We start from the raw sequence: 13,817 nt of genomic DNA on the forward strand, positions 1-13,817 counted from the left end.
ACCCGCAACTAGACTCAGAAATTAATTGTGGAAGATCCAAATATCAAAACAAAAGGCAATAAAAAGGAAAAATGTCAGGACAAGGGTGGGTGATAGGGGAATTAGGTTAGAATGCATTTATGGGGACATGAGGAGACATTCACATGGAAAAAACAATAAAATGGAGTTCGAAAACACATATAAAAATTAATAACAAAAAATAAGGAGGTCGAAATAGGGCCAAGTAAAAAGGAATAATGGGCAGGAAGGGGCATCAGACAAGGTTATTAAATCAGAATAAAGTTCTAAGGAGAATAGGGCAAGTTTGCATGGGAAAAAGAACGAAAACACGCATGAAAAATACACGAAAACCCGCAAAAAGTAAAAATGGACAAACCATACCTCGGAATGACTAGTAGTAAAAATAAAAAATGTGAAGTGGAAGGTATAAGTCAAGGCTGTCACATTGAGTGTTGGTTCTGATGCATTTCAACTTCCTTCCCCTTTCTACCTAGTTGGCAACCTCTTTTATGACTAGATGACTTGATTTGGGCGCGGAGTGACCTATCTCCTTACACACAAAGCTTTTAAACCATGTGTTGCCAATTGGTCGTAGTGATTGGATATGTTGTCACCCAAGGTTCGTCTCATGGCTATTGCACTAAGTACTTCTTGCATCTTGAGGCGTAATAAGATCTGAGCTTTTTGTTTATCTTCACCTTATACTTCTGCATTTTTGCATTTTCAATCTAAAAGAGGTTCTCATATGTTGGTCGTGATTATTCACTACATTCATTTCACTACTACTCCACTTGTTGTCTCCTGCTAAATGCTTGTGTAGATGAAATGTTGAGCAATTGATCTCTTGTTTGATTAGGCTCTCTTGCCCACATAGTGCCCCATGTATCTATGACATCTTATCTTCATCCACTCTCATGACACCTTCATGTTCTATAGAGGCAATTGTGGTAGATTATCTTTAGTTCAACTTTGCGTCTTCAATGACCATCTCCACTTTCATTTGCGATCTCTTGACAAAAAGGTGCCCCACGTATCTCTCTAACCATTATTTCCACCCACTCTCATGGCACCTTCGTGCTCTTCTACATAGACAATTGTGGTAGATTTTTTCTAGTTCAACTCTACATCCTCAATGATGGATCTCTCTAACTCTAATCATCATCCACTCTCATGGCACCTTCGTGTTCTTCTACAAAGGCAATTGTGGTAGATCAACTTTGTATCATCAATGACAATCTCCACTTTCACTTGGACTCTCTTGATCACAAAGTGCCCCATATATCCCACTTTTTATCCTAAATGACCATCTTCACTTTCATTTGGGCTCCCTTGACCATAAAGTGCCCCATGTATCTAACTCTTATCTTCATCCACTCTCATGGCAACTTCATGTTCTTCTACAAAGGCAATTGTGATGAATCGTCTCTAGTTCAACTCTACATCCTCAACAACCCTCTCCACTTTCATTTGCTTGGGATAACTTTGAGGAGGTAGTCCTTGATTAGGACTCTTATGATGCCATCCTCAATAACCATCTCCACTTCCATTTGCTTGGTTTAGCTAAGGAGGCGGTCCTTGATTTAGGACTCTCATGATGTCATCACATATTCAACTCTTCTTTGATGCACCTCAAAGAAAGTTCTACAAAAACCTCATGTGCAACTTCTTGTGAGATGTAGGCGAAGTGTCACTTGATGTACAAGGCTCCATTATCCACACCAATGATCACTCTATGGACATTTTCAAACCCTTAAGTTCAAGCCAACACACTCCATCCAATTCTTTCTTTTATAAGAAACAAATATCCAAGAACTCAATTTGCCCTAAGACTATAGCGAAGGTGACCTCTAGCCAATGCTCCAAATGTTTGACATTTTGCAACTATACAAGGGGATGCTAGGAAGGGTCAAGTGCTTCTCCAATGGCAAGAAAGGATATCTCCAAAAGGATTACAAGATCCTAGTAGCTTTTCAAAAGAAGGGAAAGAAGGGCAAAAGTGATGCATGCTCTTCATCATTCTCAAACCCTGACTTTGATCTCAATCGTACAACAAAGGTTGCACTGACCAAAGAACCAATTCCAGAGCCCTAACACTACCTTCATCCCTCACAAGTTCTCCAGCCAAAGAGAGATTGTGAGGGTATAGAAGGGCTTGGTCAACCTTTACTCCTTAATACGATGGATCCTCAAGAAGGCTTACCACATGCATCAAACTAGTCTTAGCAAAGAGGTCTCCACTAGTCCTTTCTCACATAGGGTTACTATTGGAATGTGGTTGAGGCCAAGGACTCCATGAGATCATGATGTGCATCGGCAAAAGCAATACAAATGAGCATTAAGATTCAACTGTTTTCACTTCCTATGATATAAGAGTCAAGTATAATCAACATCAACATTAATATTTCCAAGGCACTTCGATGGTGTCTTTCCCACTGCTTGGGTACCCATTGTAGCAATCAATTGTCATCGCTTGAGTGAACTATGACGTAACACCTTTTGGTAGATCACTAGAACAGTATGGGCCACGAATCCCCAAGGGTTTCTACGCTCATCAATGTAGATTTCCTTCTGTTAACCGCTCAAAAACTAAGAGGGTGAAGTCAAATGTTCCATGGGTTTTAGGCATTGTACTTATGGTTGGGCACTTGACAAAGGCAACTAGGGAGGTCATTTTAGGGTCTCTTCACTTATCTCATGTCTTGTTTTGAGGCTTCTATACATGCTCCACTTCAATCATGGTTGTATTGTATCACTTGCATCTCCTTGTATCATTATTTTAAAGCACAAACCCAAACCAAGCCTTCAAGAAGCATGTTTGAGAAGACAAGAGAACACCTACTTTCCTTTCAGTCAATCATGAAGTTGAGTCTCTTAGAAGGGAATGTAAACAATCATAGAGAAGCGTTAAGTCCCTTGTACCAAACATTATTGAAGAGAATGATTAAGGATTTATGCGATTATGTGCAGATGACTTCCCTGTGGATACCTACAAATATAATGGCTAGAGATTCAATTTTTTTGTTTTTTGAGCCGAGTGCCTAATCAAACTCAAAGGTGGAACTTTGTGCCACTAGCTTATGATTTCACTACTTCTTTCAAGACCAAGGTCCTTGGAAGATTCCTCCCAAGGGAAGGAGCGTGGGTAGGCACCTAGCACCCCGATTCAGGGGTCCAAGTCGTGCTAGACTCTCACCAACTAAAACTGCCGATCCCAACGGGTTCCCTTAAAGGGATGCCATACCCCAAGTTTGGGCATCGGCTCAAAGGTGGTGTCCCATCTCACTCAAGTAAATGCTACCTCCCAACAGCATTCGCTTGTGCTGGAGATTCAGTGAAGACCACCCACAGGACCCACTGTAGCGCTGAAAGCAACACCACCTCAAGATGGACAGTGAGGGCTGAGAGATGAGACTCATTTGATGGTACATAGGAGCACACAAGGCCAGAGATGTGAAAGAGGCAGACTGAAGGCTGTGTCTAAGAAGGGGCACCAGAGTAGGAGATTTGCTAGAAGAGATGATTTTGAAGGAGAGCTTGAAAAAAAAAGTCCCATTAACTCTACCAAAATTTAGTGTGAAATTCAGGGAGATCAAACCTCTTAATTCCTAACTGCCCATCGTGGTCGTCTGTCTAGACAAGGCCATTTTACATGTAGCCTCAGTCTCACCAGGTTTGCTCCTGCATGCCCTATTGTGAGTGCTGTATGCACAAGTACTTGCCAAGGGAAAAAAAATAGAGACTTGTACCATGGCCACCTTGTGGACCTAAAGGCTCATCAAAGGTGCATAATCCTATAGCATCAATACCAACCACCACAAAAGTATGGAATGAGCCTGAGGTAGAATTTGCATATTGATTCAAAATCGATTCATACAGACCCGTTTTCAGAAGCACTTCAGCTAGCAACATACATGTACCGTTATGGGCTTCTCCACAAGTACCTAGCAACCACGTATGAAAAGGAAAGATTACTGCAGATGTTACTAGAAATCCTGCTCGTATCATGGCCATCTTGTGGACCTACAAGCTCATTAAAGGTGTATAATCCTATAGCATCAATACCAACCACCATAAAAGTATGGAAAGAGCCTGAGGTAGAATTTGCACATTGATTCAAATTTATCCATATACCCAACCATTTTCAGAAGCACTTCAGCTGGCAACATACACCACATACACATACTGTAATGGGATTCTACAAGTACCTAGCAACCATGTGTGAAAAGGAAAGAATCCTTACAATGTGCTTGTAGTGATTTCTATATACAACATCCAAGCTGACTGAAATGCTCTGATAATAAAGCATTGGGTAAAAGCCCAGCACTCATGTCATAAACTAGAGCCTCTATACCAATGTTCACTACAAAATTGAAGCCTGTATGAGATCCAAGATGTATGTACTGTTCCTGCCTCTTACAGACTGATGTCCCAATTCAGTTGTGGACACCATTTGAATAGCCGTTTGAAGAACACTCTTTAAGACAACCATTTGCCACAGTGATATTTGAGGCTTGATTGCACATCTCAGCTTTGGTGTATCCATTAGCACATGAGGGAACTCTGTAATGCCCTTCAAGGTAGGATGACAAACCACCAATGGCAGCGAGAACAAGGCCTGTAGACAGCACAAAAGATTCTGATAAGACAACGAGTAGCAACCAGCATAGCACAGCGGGACCACCAGTAGACTCACCTAGAAAAACAGCAGAAGGCTTCCCAGGCCGAGACTTGAACTCTGGATGGAACTGAACCCCTACATAGTAAGGATGTCCAGGAAGCTCCAATATCTGATCTTCAAAAAAAAGCCCACCAAATGAAAATAACAAAAACCACAAAAACTGAGAAGAATTCAACAGGAAATCTGACTAAATGAACGAAAATATTGCCTCCATGCGCTTGCCACTATCATCTTTTCCCACAAACTGGAGGCCAGCCTCTTCAAGCTTATCAACCATATCTGGGTTTACCTGCGATGGCAACCATCAGTCTTCATAATTTGGTTGAAGATGCACCATATATGAATCATTCATAATGGTGCACCCACAGTTTTAGTAGATGGGCTTCAGCAGGCTTACTTCGTATCTATGCCTGTGGCGCTCCTCCACGTACAGCCCATCCGGCTTGTACCTGAGAGAACAGCATGGCCATGTTGATAGAGATCCAGACTCGTTGAGATACATAGTCCAGATTTTGGGAAGACAAGGGTTCAATACACAACTTACAGCTTAGCAGTAACACAATCAGAAGTACAAAAGAATGTTTTTCTTGACCCAAGCCTCATGGTGCCACCCATATGAGTTCTTGACACCTGCAAAACCCCATCATCTAAGAAACGGCGAACTCAACTTTCACAATGTTCAAACATGCCCTTGCAACGAATATTGAAAATGTTATGTTGAACAACTCCCAACTTCTACAGTATGATGCTTCTTACCATTATGTCCAACACCAAAGAAATCATGTACTGTTCTGGGTTTCAAATAGCAGTTTCAGATAGCATATATTTACAAAAATATCACAAAGTTTGTAAAAAGCACAACACAACCTGCTTTTGAAAGATACTAAATATGCACTGCAGTCACTACACCAAAAGGATTGTTCCAGAGCAACTGTAGCAGTATGCAAGCCTTCAAGGGCTACAAAAGCAGTCCAAAATATCTGACAAATTTAAAACTAATAGTTGGGAAGTATTTGGTACTGATCGATACTTCTGTTTTCCTATTTCATAAATACTACACAGTCTACACTTTTACTAAAGGCTACTACAGGACCTGCTCACCATTAAGCACCAATTTATGAGCCAAAACCTTCAAAACAGCTCACACACATTTAAACTCCAAAAATGAATGAGAAGTAAAAAGCGTATCATACTTACAACAGCACCAATATTGCACTGATAAAATTCATGCTTATAATTCTGCTTTGTAAAACTCAGCATGTACTGAGCTAAGAGTAGTAGAGATTAACTACCACACAATTAGACCAGAGTAGAAAACTGCAGTATAAACATGCACATTTTCATAAAAAGCAAGCCAGACATTACAACTTTTTTTAGATGAAAGTGAAGTCTTTGCTACATTTAACATCTAAAGATTTCAAGATTTACCTCAGGCATGTACAGAACACAAGGGTCTGGTGTATCAGGGTCAAACTCTGTACTGTTGGCCTTCTCAAGCTTGAGAACCTGCAGATGTGGCAAATGTCAAATTTCCTGTTACTTTGAAAGTAAAAGAAAAGAACAACCGCATATCTGAATTATTTACCGATCGGGCAAACTCAATCACAGATATCTGCATCCCCAGACAGACCCCCAGATATGGAATTTTATTCTCTCGAGCAAACTTTGCAGCCAAAATTTTGCCTTGAACTCCTCTATCACCGAAGCCACCAGGAACTAGGACACCATCCACACTCTGCTCATGCAAGTAAACCTCTTCAGCATCCAGAATGCAATTGATCAGAAAGAAAAACAAAAACAAGAACACAAAAATTGCACAGCAACCTCTCAACAAAACTGAAAAGGGTAAAGTTTTTATATCTGAAGTTTTTTTGGGGCTTTACTTCTCAATACAAATATTGAACATGATCTCCAAAAAATAACCATTCTGTACTAAGTTGGCACCTAATTTTCTAGAAAAGGTGTAGAGGTGATGAATCATGCATGCCAAAAAGGAATTACCAAGCACGCACAATGTTTTGAGAAGGCACATGGAAAACCCCAGAAACTAAAAGTCTAAATGGACCCAAGCCTATCCACATTCTTAGAAAAAGCTCTACTTGTGGCAGTTGTGGTGCAAAAATCAGAAACCAATAAGTATGTATTTATCTTCTACACTAACCTCAAGGTGCCTGTTTGAGGCCATAAAGAGCCCTTCTCAACCTGAGAACTTTTGTCTCAACTCCTTTAATTGCAAAACTAGAAGGCTGCAAAATATATACCTCCTCATATCACTCACCATTAAACTAATGCACATTCCATCTAGAAGGTGCAACCAATGCAATAAGAGATCAAATGGTAGTCATACATAAAGTAGGTGCAAAAATCTCATGATAATCAATCCCCTTCTGCTAAGCATCATACTCATTTGCAACAAGCAGAGCCATGGAGGATCGACTTCTTTGCTCTTGAACTATCAAACCCACCTAGCACCAATGGCCTTTTTTCTCTCAAGTAAGTTAACCAAATCCCAATGTGTCATTTTTTAGTATTGAATCGTTCTCTCTCCCCCCCAAAAAAAAATCACCATAAAAGAGTGGCTCATGTCATGATCTTCAATAGAGGACACTACAATTCTTGAATGTGGATCAGTATGTTAGAGAGAGATCCTCCATATTCCAGATTCTTGATAATGATGAATGCTCCAAGACGACCTCATATAAAGGCTGTCTTGTATCATCATCATCATTTTTTATATATACAAATCAAGTGCTATTATCTCCACGATCTTCTTCAAAGATTAGCTTTTATTCAATGTTTCTCTAATAAATTGGGCCCCTTCAAACTGGTATCAAAGACTTATTGATATCTGACCCAATTCTTTCCATAACCTCAAAGTATGTTTAACCCGACCAAAACATAAATTGCTAACCCATAAAAGGTGCACTCTGCTCAATAAAACCATCAACACTTCAGTTGAGACTTGCCTCTTCCCATAAGCTTAAAATATGAAAATCAATAAGCTTTCAGCACAAACATACAGGATTTTTGACAAGCTGGCAAAACAGCTTAGAAAGGCACTAGTTAGAAATGGCAATGCTGCTCAAATGTGTACAATTAATTGCTGCAATTGTTCTTGATCTTGCACAAAAGAAATTTGGACTTGCCTGCCTCCACATGATTATTCTTTCCACGAGAACATTGTCATAACTTCCCAAAGGATGACGGAAATTTCAATTCTACCCCTTTTGTGCTAAATAATCACTTGCAGGAATTCATTCAAACCACAAAACCCAAAGGCATTTAACATGGGTACTAGCCAAAAAAAGGAAAGTGTCACTGCATCAATGATCTTGAGCTGGACTCACTGAATCCCAAATCCATGAAGATGAAGAGGACGTCTTGTGACGTTTGACATGATACGCACCTCACCCACTACAAGAAGCAGCAAGTGTTGCAATTGTTTAAAAAATCCTCATAACATAGAGCTAGAGACTTGCTGAATCTGCCCCCTCTGAATCAAAACTCGATCATCAAGTCTTGTCATGTTCAACATGTGAAGAAATGCTAGGACAAACAAAGAGAAATTCAAAATGTACAACACCGTGATGCTCAATAAAAATGAATAAATATGAATGATAGCACAAGGAATGCTCAATGAAGATGAACAAATATAAATGTGTATGATACAACTGGGGACCTCAAACTCCCAAGTCTGGGGAACTGAGAATGAGGTGAGCTGACAATCCAAGAGTTGTTAGGGTGAGCTGACAATCTGAGAGCAGCTCTGAGAGTGTCAGATCCTGAAACACAGCAGCAGCAGTCCACTAGTGACAAGATGTGACAACAATGGAGGCAGTGAAACATAGTGTCCTCCAACCAGCAAGATGTTTAAGATGACTCCAGCCAGTAAAAATGCATACTTGCTGGCTGAGATGGCAGCTCCACAAACAACAGCAAAGGAGGAACTATGACATCAGCCAGCTGTCCACCAACAGCAGTAAAATGCAAGCTGTGGTTAAGGAGGAGCAATAACATCAGCTGGCTGTCCATGAACACCAGTAAAATGCAAGTTGTCAAGCCTTGTCATGTTCAAGATGTAAAGAAATGCTAGGACAAACAAAGAGAAATGCAAAATGTACAACAGCACTAGGAATGCTAAATGAAAATGAATAAATATGAATGACAGCACGAGGAATGCTCAATGAAAATGATTAAATATAAATATGTATGATACAACTGGGGGCCTCAACATGCGCACGCCCCTGGCCTATTGTCACAATGCTATGTGTGCCTATCACCTACCCACTGGCATGTGGAGAGAGGGAGAGAGCATTGTCTCCCTATTGATTGACCTATGTGGGGGGGGGGGGGGGGGGGGGGGGAGAGAGAATGTGTGTGCGCATGCATGCCATTGCTGTAGTGCACCTCCTGCCCAGCTGGCCTATGGGGAGGGCAAGAGAAAAAAATGAAGTCCAAAAAAGACAAAATAATGAATGAAATAAAACCCGATTGACAATCAGGTATATGAAGATATGTGATACAACAGGTCGAGCTGTCCAAACAGGCAATGCCTCTTGGAGAGCAAGTTGAAGGATACTGATGGAGTATGTCATACTCTTACAAATCTCTACATGCAACAAAGCACCAAAGCGCATTACCATATTTGAAATCTTACATAAGCAATCCAGGTACCAGACAATGGCGACAAGACACTTGAAACACAGTGATCATGGAATGTATGGATGTTGCCAAGGCGAAGGAAATACAACTGCAGCAACTCTAACAATGAAGCAAGCCAAGTAAGAAAGCAACCACGAGGATGCATGCAACCAGCAGCAATCCTGGGATGTGTGGATATCACCAAGATTGAGGAAATGCAACAGCAGCAGCAAAACACAGCAGCTTCCTGACAAGGGAGCAGGCCAGGCAAGAACGCAACCACCAAGATGCAGACAACCAGCAGCACATGTGCAAAAACAGTAAAACAAGTGTCAAGAGGCTGTCCAAGAGGCAAGATGCTGTACAACAGGGCAGCAACCGAAACACAAGCAACAAGGCTATCATCAGTAGGCTGAGATATATTGCCAGGCTGAAAATCGTGTCATTAACACAACAGGTCACCAAACAGCAGATCACGATGATGAGGTAGCAAGGCTGGCACTAATGAGGCTAGACAACAAAACATAGCAAGCTGATATTGGGAAGGGTGATGAGTGACAATGGCTTTGTAAGGAAGTAATGATTCAGGATGAAAAGAGTAGTCAACCTTGGATCCCTTTTATAGGAGCCAATTGTACTACCAAAAACTCCCAAATTTAATCTTTATAATAAAGAATTTCTTTGGGGCTTGTGCGAGAGACAAAACAAAGTACAACACAGTTTGAGATTAAATTGCCAATTCTGATTTAAGGCAGACCCAATTTGTGTCTAAACATACAAAGCTGTCTTTGACAAATGTACATATTCAGCTTGTGCTACTTTTTCAGCCATTGCCTCCAATATTTCATCCACTTTATTACAAGGAATTGAATCAACAGCCATAAAGGTCCACTACATGTCATGATAAGTTGAATCCACAGCCATAAAGATCCACTACAAGGTCTAGGATGGTCAAAAGGCAAAAGTCAAACAAAGACATACAGAATAATCTCCAAACCTCAAAGCGCAACTTTTCCTCTCCGGTAATATTTTAAGCAGTAGGCTAGGCAATTTCACGAAAGGCACATGCTTCATTATTGGCTAACTGCATTATGAGTACAGCGACAAAAATCCCAGATCACGTACAAAAGCTACCAATGTTGCAGCAACTTAAGACGAATTACAGAAATACTCACAACCACCGTCCTCCCTAGTATCACATTAGTATGATCCAAGCCTCATTGCAATACAGACACACTGGTTTAAAGTGCAACTATGTGGACAAAACTGCCTGAAGACAAAGTTCTTTAAGCTTAAATTGCATACCTTAAGAGTTGCCCAAGCTGCAGCATGCTTGGCAGAATCCTGCAAGCAAAACTCATAAGTATGTTCAGTTCAATTCAAGCAAATAACCAAAGATGATAAGATACTTGTAGAAAAAGAGAACCTCAGCCATTGCTGCATCCTCCAAATCCGTAGCAGCTACCCACTCCAAACAGAGTTTTCGAGAGCATCTGATGGAAGCATGTAATAGTGCCTACAATATAGAAGATCCTGAACTCAAGTTACAAACAATAGGCGATCCCTTTTCTTTTTGAGGTACAAAAAATGAAGCAATACATGTCAATCCTCCTTAACAAAAAAGCAATGAAATAGTTATTGTACGCTTGGATTGAGTTAGAAGGTGAGGTAATGACTTACACAACCTCATTCTCTGGGGCTTCTTAGTTTTCTTTCCATCACAACCAATATTGAGAAGAAAGAGATACTTATGGAGTTAAAAAACGCAACAAAATGAGAAAACTCAACCCTACAATTCAGCACATCACAAACCTACATTTGAGCAGATCACAACACACCGTACTGGTGCATTGAGCACCCACTTGGAGGGAGCACACCAAAAAGCAAAAACAAAAAAAGCCACATTCTTACATATTCTTCTCCTGTTCTTCAAACATATTTCAGCTTCAGTCTGCAATTAGATATGAAAGTACGATCTAGAATTTCTGTTCTTCTCTAGAACATTCAGTTTTCAAAGGTTATCCCAAGGTTTCAAACCTCAGGTCTGAAAACTAAAAGTAAGACTCAATAATACACAGCAGCCTTCCTGCTGTTTATTGAGTAACTTCAAAACTAATAATCTGATTTTTAGCATACAATTAGTGTAATGAATGCTAGGACCATGACACTCTCAAGGCCCCACCTCTAGGGAGACCACATGATCAGGGTTCAGACTTATTAATTTGCAATATAGTATACAAGTTGAGATTTTCAAGTCTTGGGCATCCACTTTTGGGATCAAGCCCATCTAACTCTTGCTTAAGTTACTGGACCTTTAAATATTGTGCACCACCTAAAAGCAGGAAAGGATACTTTCCTAACTTGTTCCAGTGCAATAACATTTCAGCCTAAATGTGCTAGTATACCAAGTAGGTCTTTGGTTAAATGCCAAGTGACTGGCCAACTATACTGTTCATGCATCCATATACTTCCCTCCCGCACGCCTGGTGTTGGTCGGGCTGCTTTTTAAAACATGAAGTGTGTAGTCTTTTCAAGACTGGGGAGTAGTAATATACCAATTATGAGATGGGCTTTGTGGTGCCAATGGTGCTAGATCCTGTTCTTGAAAGTCACTACAAGTCTTCTCCACTCAATAAGTTTTCCTTTTTCAAAATAGGTGTGTATCATGGGAATCTCTTGATGCCATGAAGGAGTTTAAAGGACAAAAGTTCTGCTTTCCAGTTTTGAAGTTTAAATCTCAGCTTTGATGTAACTTAAAAGGAAGCCCAAAGTTTCTAAAGAACCTAAGACTGAAATGATACAAATAGAATCACGATCTGCAACACTTGCAAATGTCAAAATTGTGTTTTGGTTGGCTTCCAAAACTATGTCCTGAAGAACCAAATTTGAGACTGAAATTCAATCAAAATCATATTTGCAATGCTTGCAATGTCGAAATTGTGCTTTGGGGACTTTGGCTTCCAAAACTACATTATCAAGAACCAAAATTAAGTGCTGAGACTGATATGCTTTGATCAAAATCATATCTGCAATGCTTGCAAATGTCAAAATTGTAGTGTGGGAGAGGCACGGAGATCGAGACAATCGCTACGCACAAGGAGAAACAGAGTGTGTGTGAGAGCAAAGTAGAGTGAGCACATTTTCAAGTACAATGACGAGTGTACCTTTAGATTTTTAGATAGATATATATGTGTAAGTACAAGTGCTAAGGGTATGTTCACACCCGAGCACATTTAAAAGGCACAAGGCCTTTATTCCCAACAACCTCCCACCTAAAAGCAATGTGCCTTAAGAGGAGAAAAGAATCAACTAAGTCTAGGTATGTACAAAGCTGAAATACATATATCTATCCAACTCCCATCATCTGTCGGCAATGAGCAAGGAAGACCCTTCGTAAGGTCTGCAAGGTTATCATCTATATGCACTTTGACAAGCTCAATGCTTTTGCTGTCAAGTACATCTCTAATGAAGTGGTAGTGCACCTGTATGTGCTTTGTCTTTGCATGAAAAACAAGATTCCGAGCTAGTATGATAGCAGTCTGACTATCACAATGGAGAACAGGTAACTCTGTGATACCAAGCTCTCCCACCATACATGAAAGCCATAAAGCCTCCTTGCATGCCTCAGGGGCAGCCACATACTCTGTCTCTGTAGTAGACAATGCAACACACTTTTGTAGCTTGGAGATCCAAGAGACTACTCCTCCTGTGAAAGTAAACACATACCCAGAAGTGGACTTCTTGCAGTCCGCATGACTAGCATTCTTGCAATCCGCATGACCAGCATAGTCTGCACCCATAAAGCCAACAACAGATGCCTTCAGCTTTCCAAAGCAGATGCACAACTCCTTTGTGCCTTTGAGGTATCTCATGATACCTTTCACTGCATCCCAATGCTTCTTGCCAGGGGTTGTCATGTATCTGCTAACCACTCCCACTGCAAAGGCAATGTTAGGACGTGTAGCAACCATAGCATACATCAAACTGCCAACAACTGAAGCATATGGTATCTTGGCCATTTCAGCCTTCTCATCATCAGATGTAGGGCTGTCCTATGCACTAAGTTTCACATATGGAGGCAATGGAACCCCAATTGTTTTCCCCCCCTCCCTATTGAAACGCTGCAAAACTTTGGAGATATACTCCTGCTGAGATAGATAGAGTAAGCCTTTTGATCTATCTCTGAGTATTTGCATGCCAAGAATGTGATTTGCATCACCAAGATCCTTCATGTCAAAGTTGACATAAAGACTTCGCTTCAATGAATCCAAGGCATAAGTATCCATTCTAGCAATAAGCATGTCATCAACATACAAAACCAAGATAATCAAGCTGCCATCTACTGCCTTCTTGGTGTACAAGTAGTGATCCACTTGACTTCTATGAAATCCTTGGAACTGCATAAATGTATCAAACTTATGAAACCATTCTCTTGGTGCTTGTTTCAACCCATACAAACTCCTTTTGAGTTTACATACCATTTTTTCATTCGCTTGTT

At 40.5% G+C, this 13,817-nt stretch overlaps 1 protein-coding gene and 1 long non-coding RNA gene across 8 annotated transcripts in view; both read right to left on the reverse strand.

Moving 5' to 3' along the window:
* Positions 1–4,217: 4,217 nt before the first annotated feature.
* LOC148010881 (uncharacterized) overlaps positions 4,218–13,817 on the reverse strand; it is a 34,399-nt gene continuing 24,799 nt past the window's right edge. For 3 of the 7 annotated variants that reach the window (XM_087671220.1, XM_087671219.1, XM_087671221.1), the window contains 9 exons: positions 10,746–10,835; positions 10,625–10,663; positions 6,264–6,413; positions 6,107–6,184; positions 5,223–5,308; positions 5,076–5,127; positions 4,887–4,967; positions 4,694–4,787; positions 4,218–4,615 (listed from right to left, as the gene is read on the reverse strand). In XM_087671220.1, coding sequence (XP_087527346.1) covers positions 4,434–4,615; positions 4,694–4,787; positions 4,887–4,967; positions 5,076–5,127; positions 5,223–5,308; positions 6,107–6,184; positions 6,264–6,413; positions 10,625–10,663; positions 10,746–10,835 — 852 coding nt within the window. In that variant the 3' untranslated portion in view covers positions 4,218–4,433. The other 4 variants (XR_015689446.1, XM_087671225.1, XM_087671224.1 and 1 more) reach the window with 4 other exon arrangements.
* Positions 6,420–10,618, reverse strand: LOC148010882 (uncharacterized). The gene is made up of 2 exons (XR_015689448.1): positions 8,581–10,618; positions 6,420–8,460 (listed from the first exon to the last, which is right to left on the reverse strand). It is a non-coding gene; the product is annotated as an uncharacterized LOC148010882 (long non-coding RNA).

The sequence above is a fragment of the Lygodium microphyllum genome, chromosome 29, assembly GCF_053477565.2.
Source record: "Lygodium microphyllum isolate KBCC chromosome 29, Lygodium_microphyllum_v1.1.10, whole genome shotgun sequence".
Taxonomy (NCBI): Eukaryota; Viridiplantae; Streptophyta; class Polypodiopsida; order Schizaeales; family Lygodiaceae; genus Lygodium; species Lygodium microphyllum.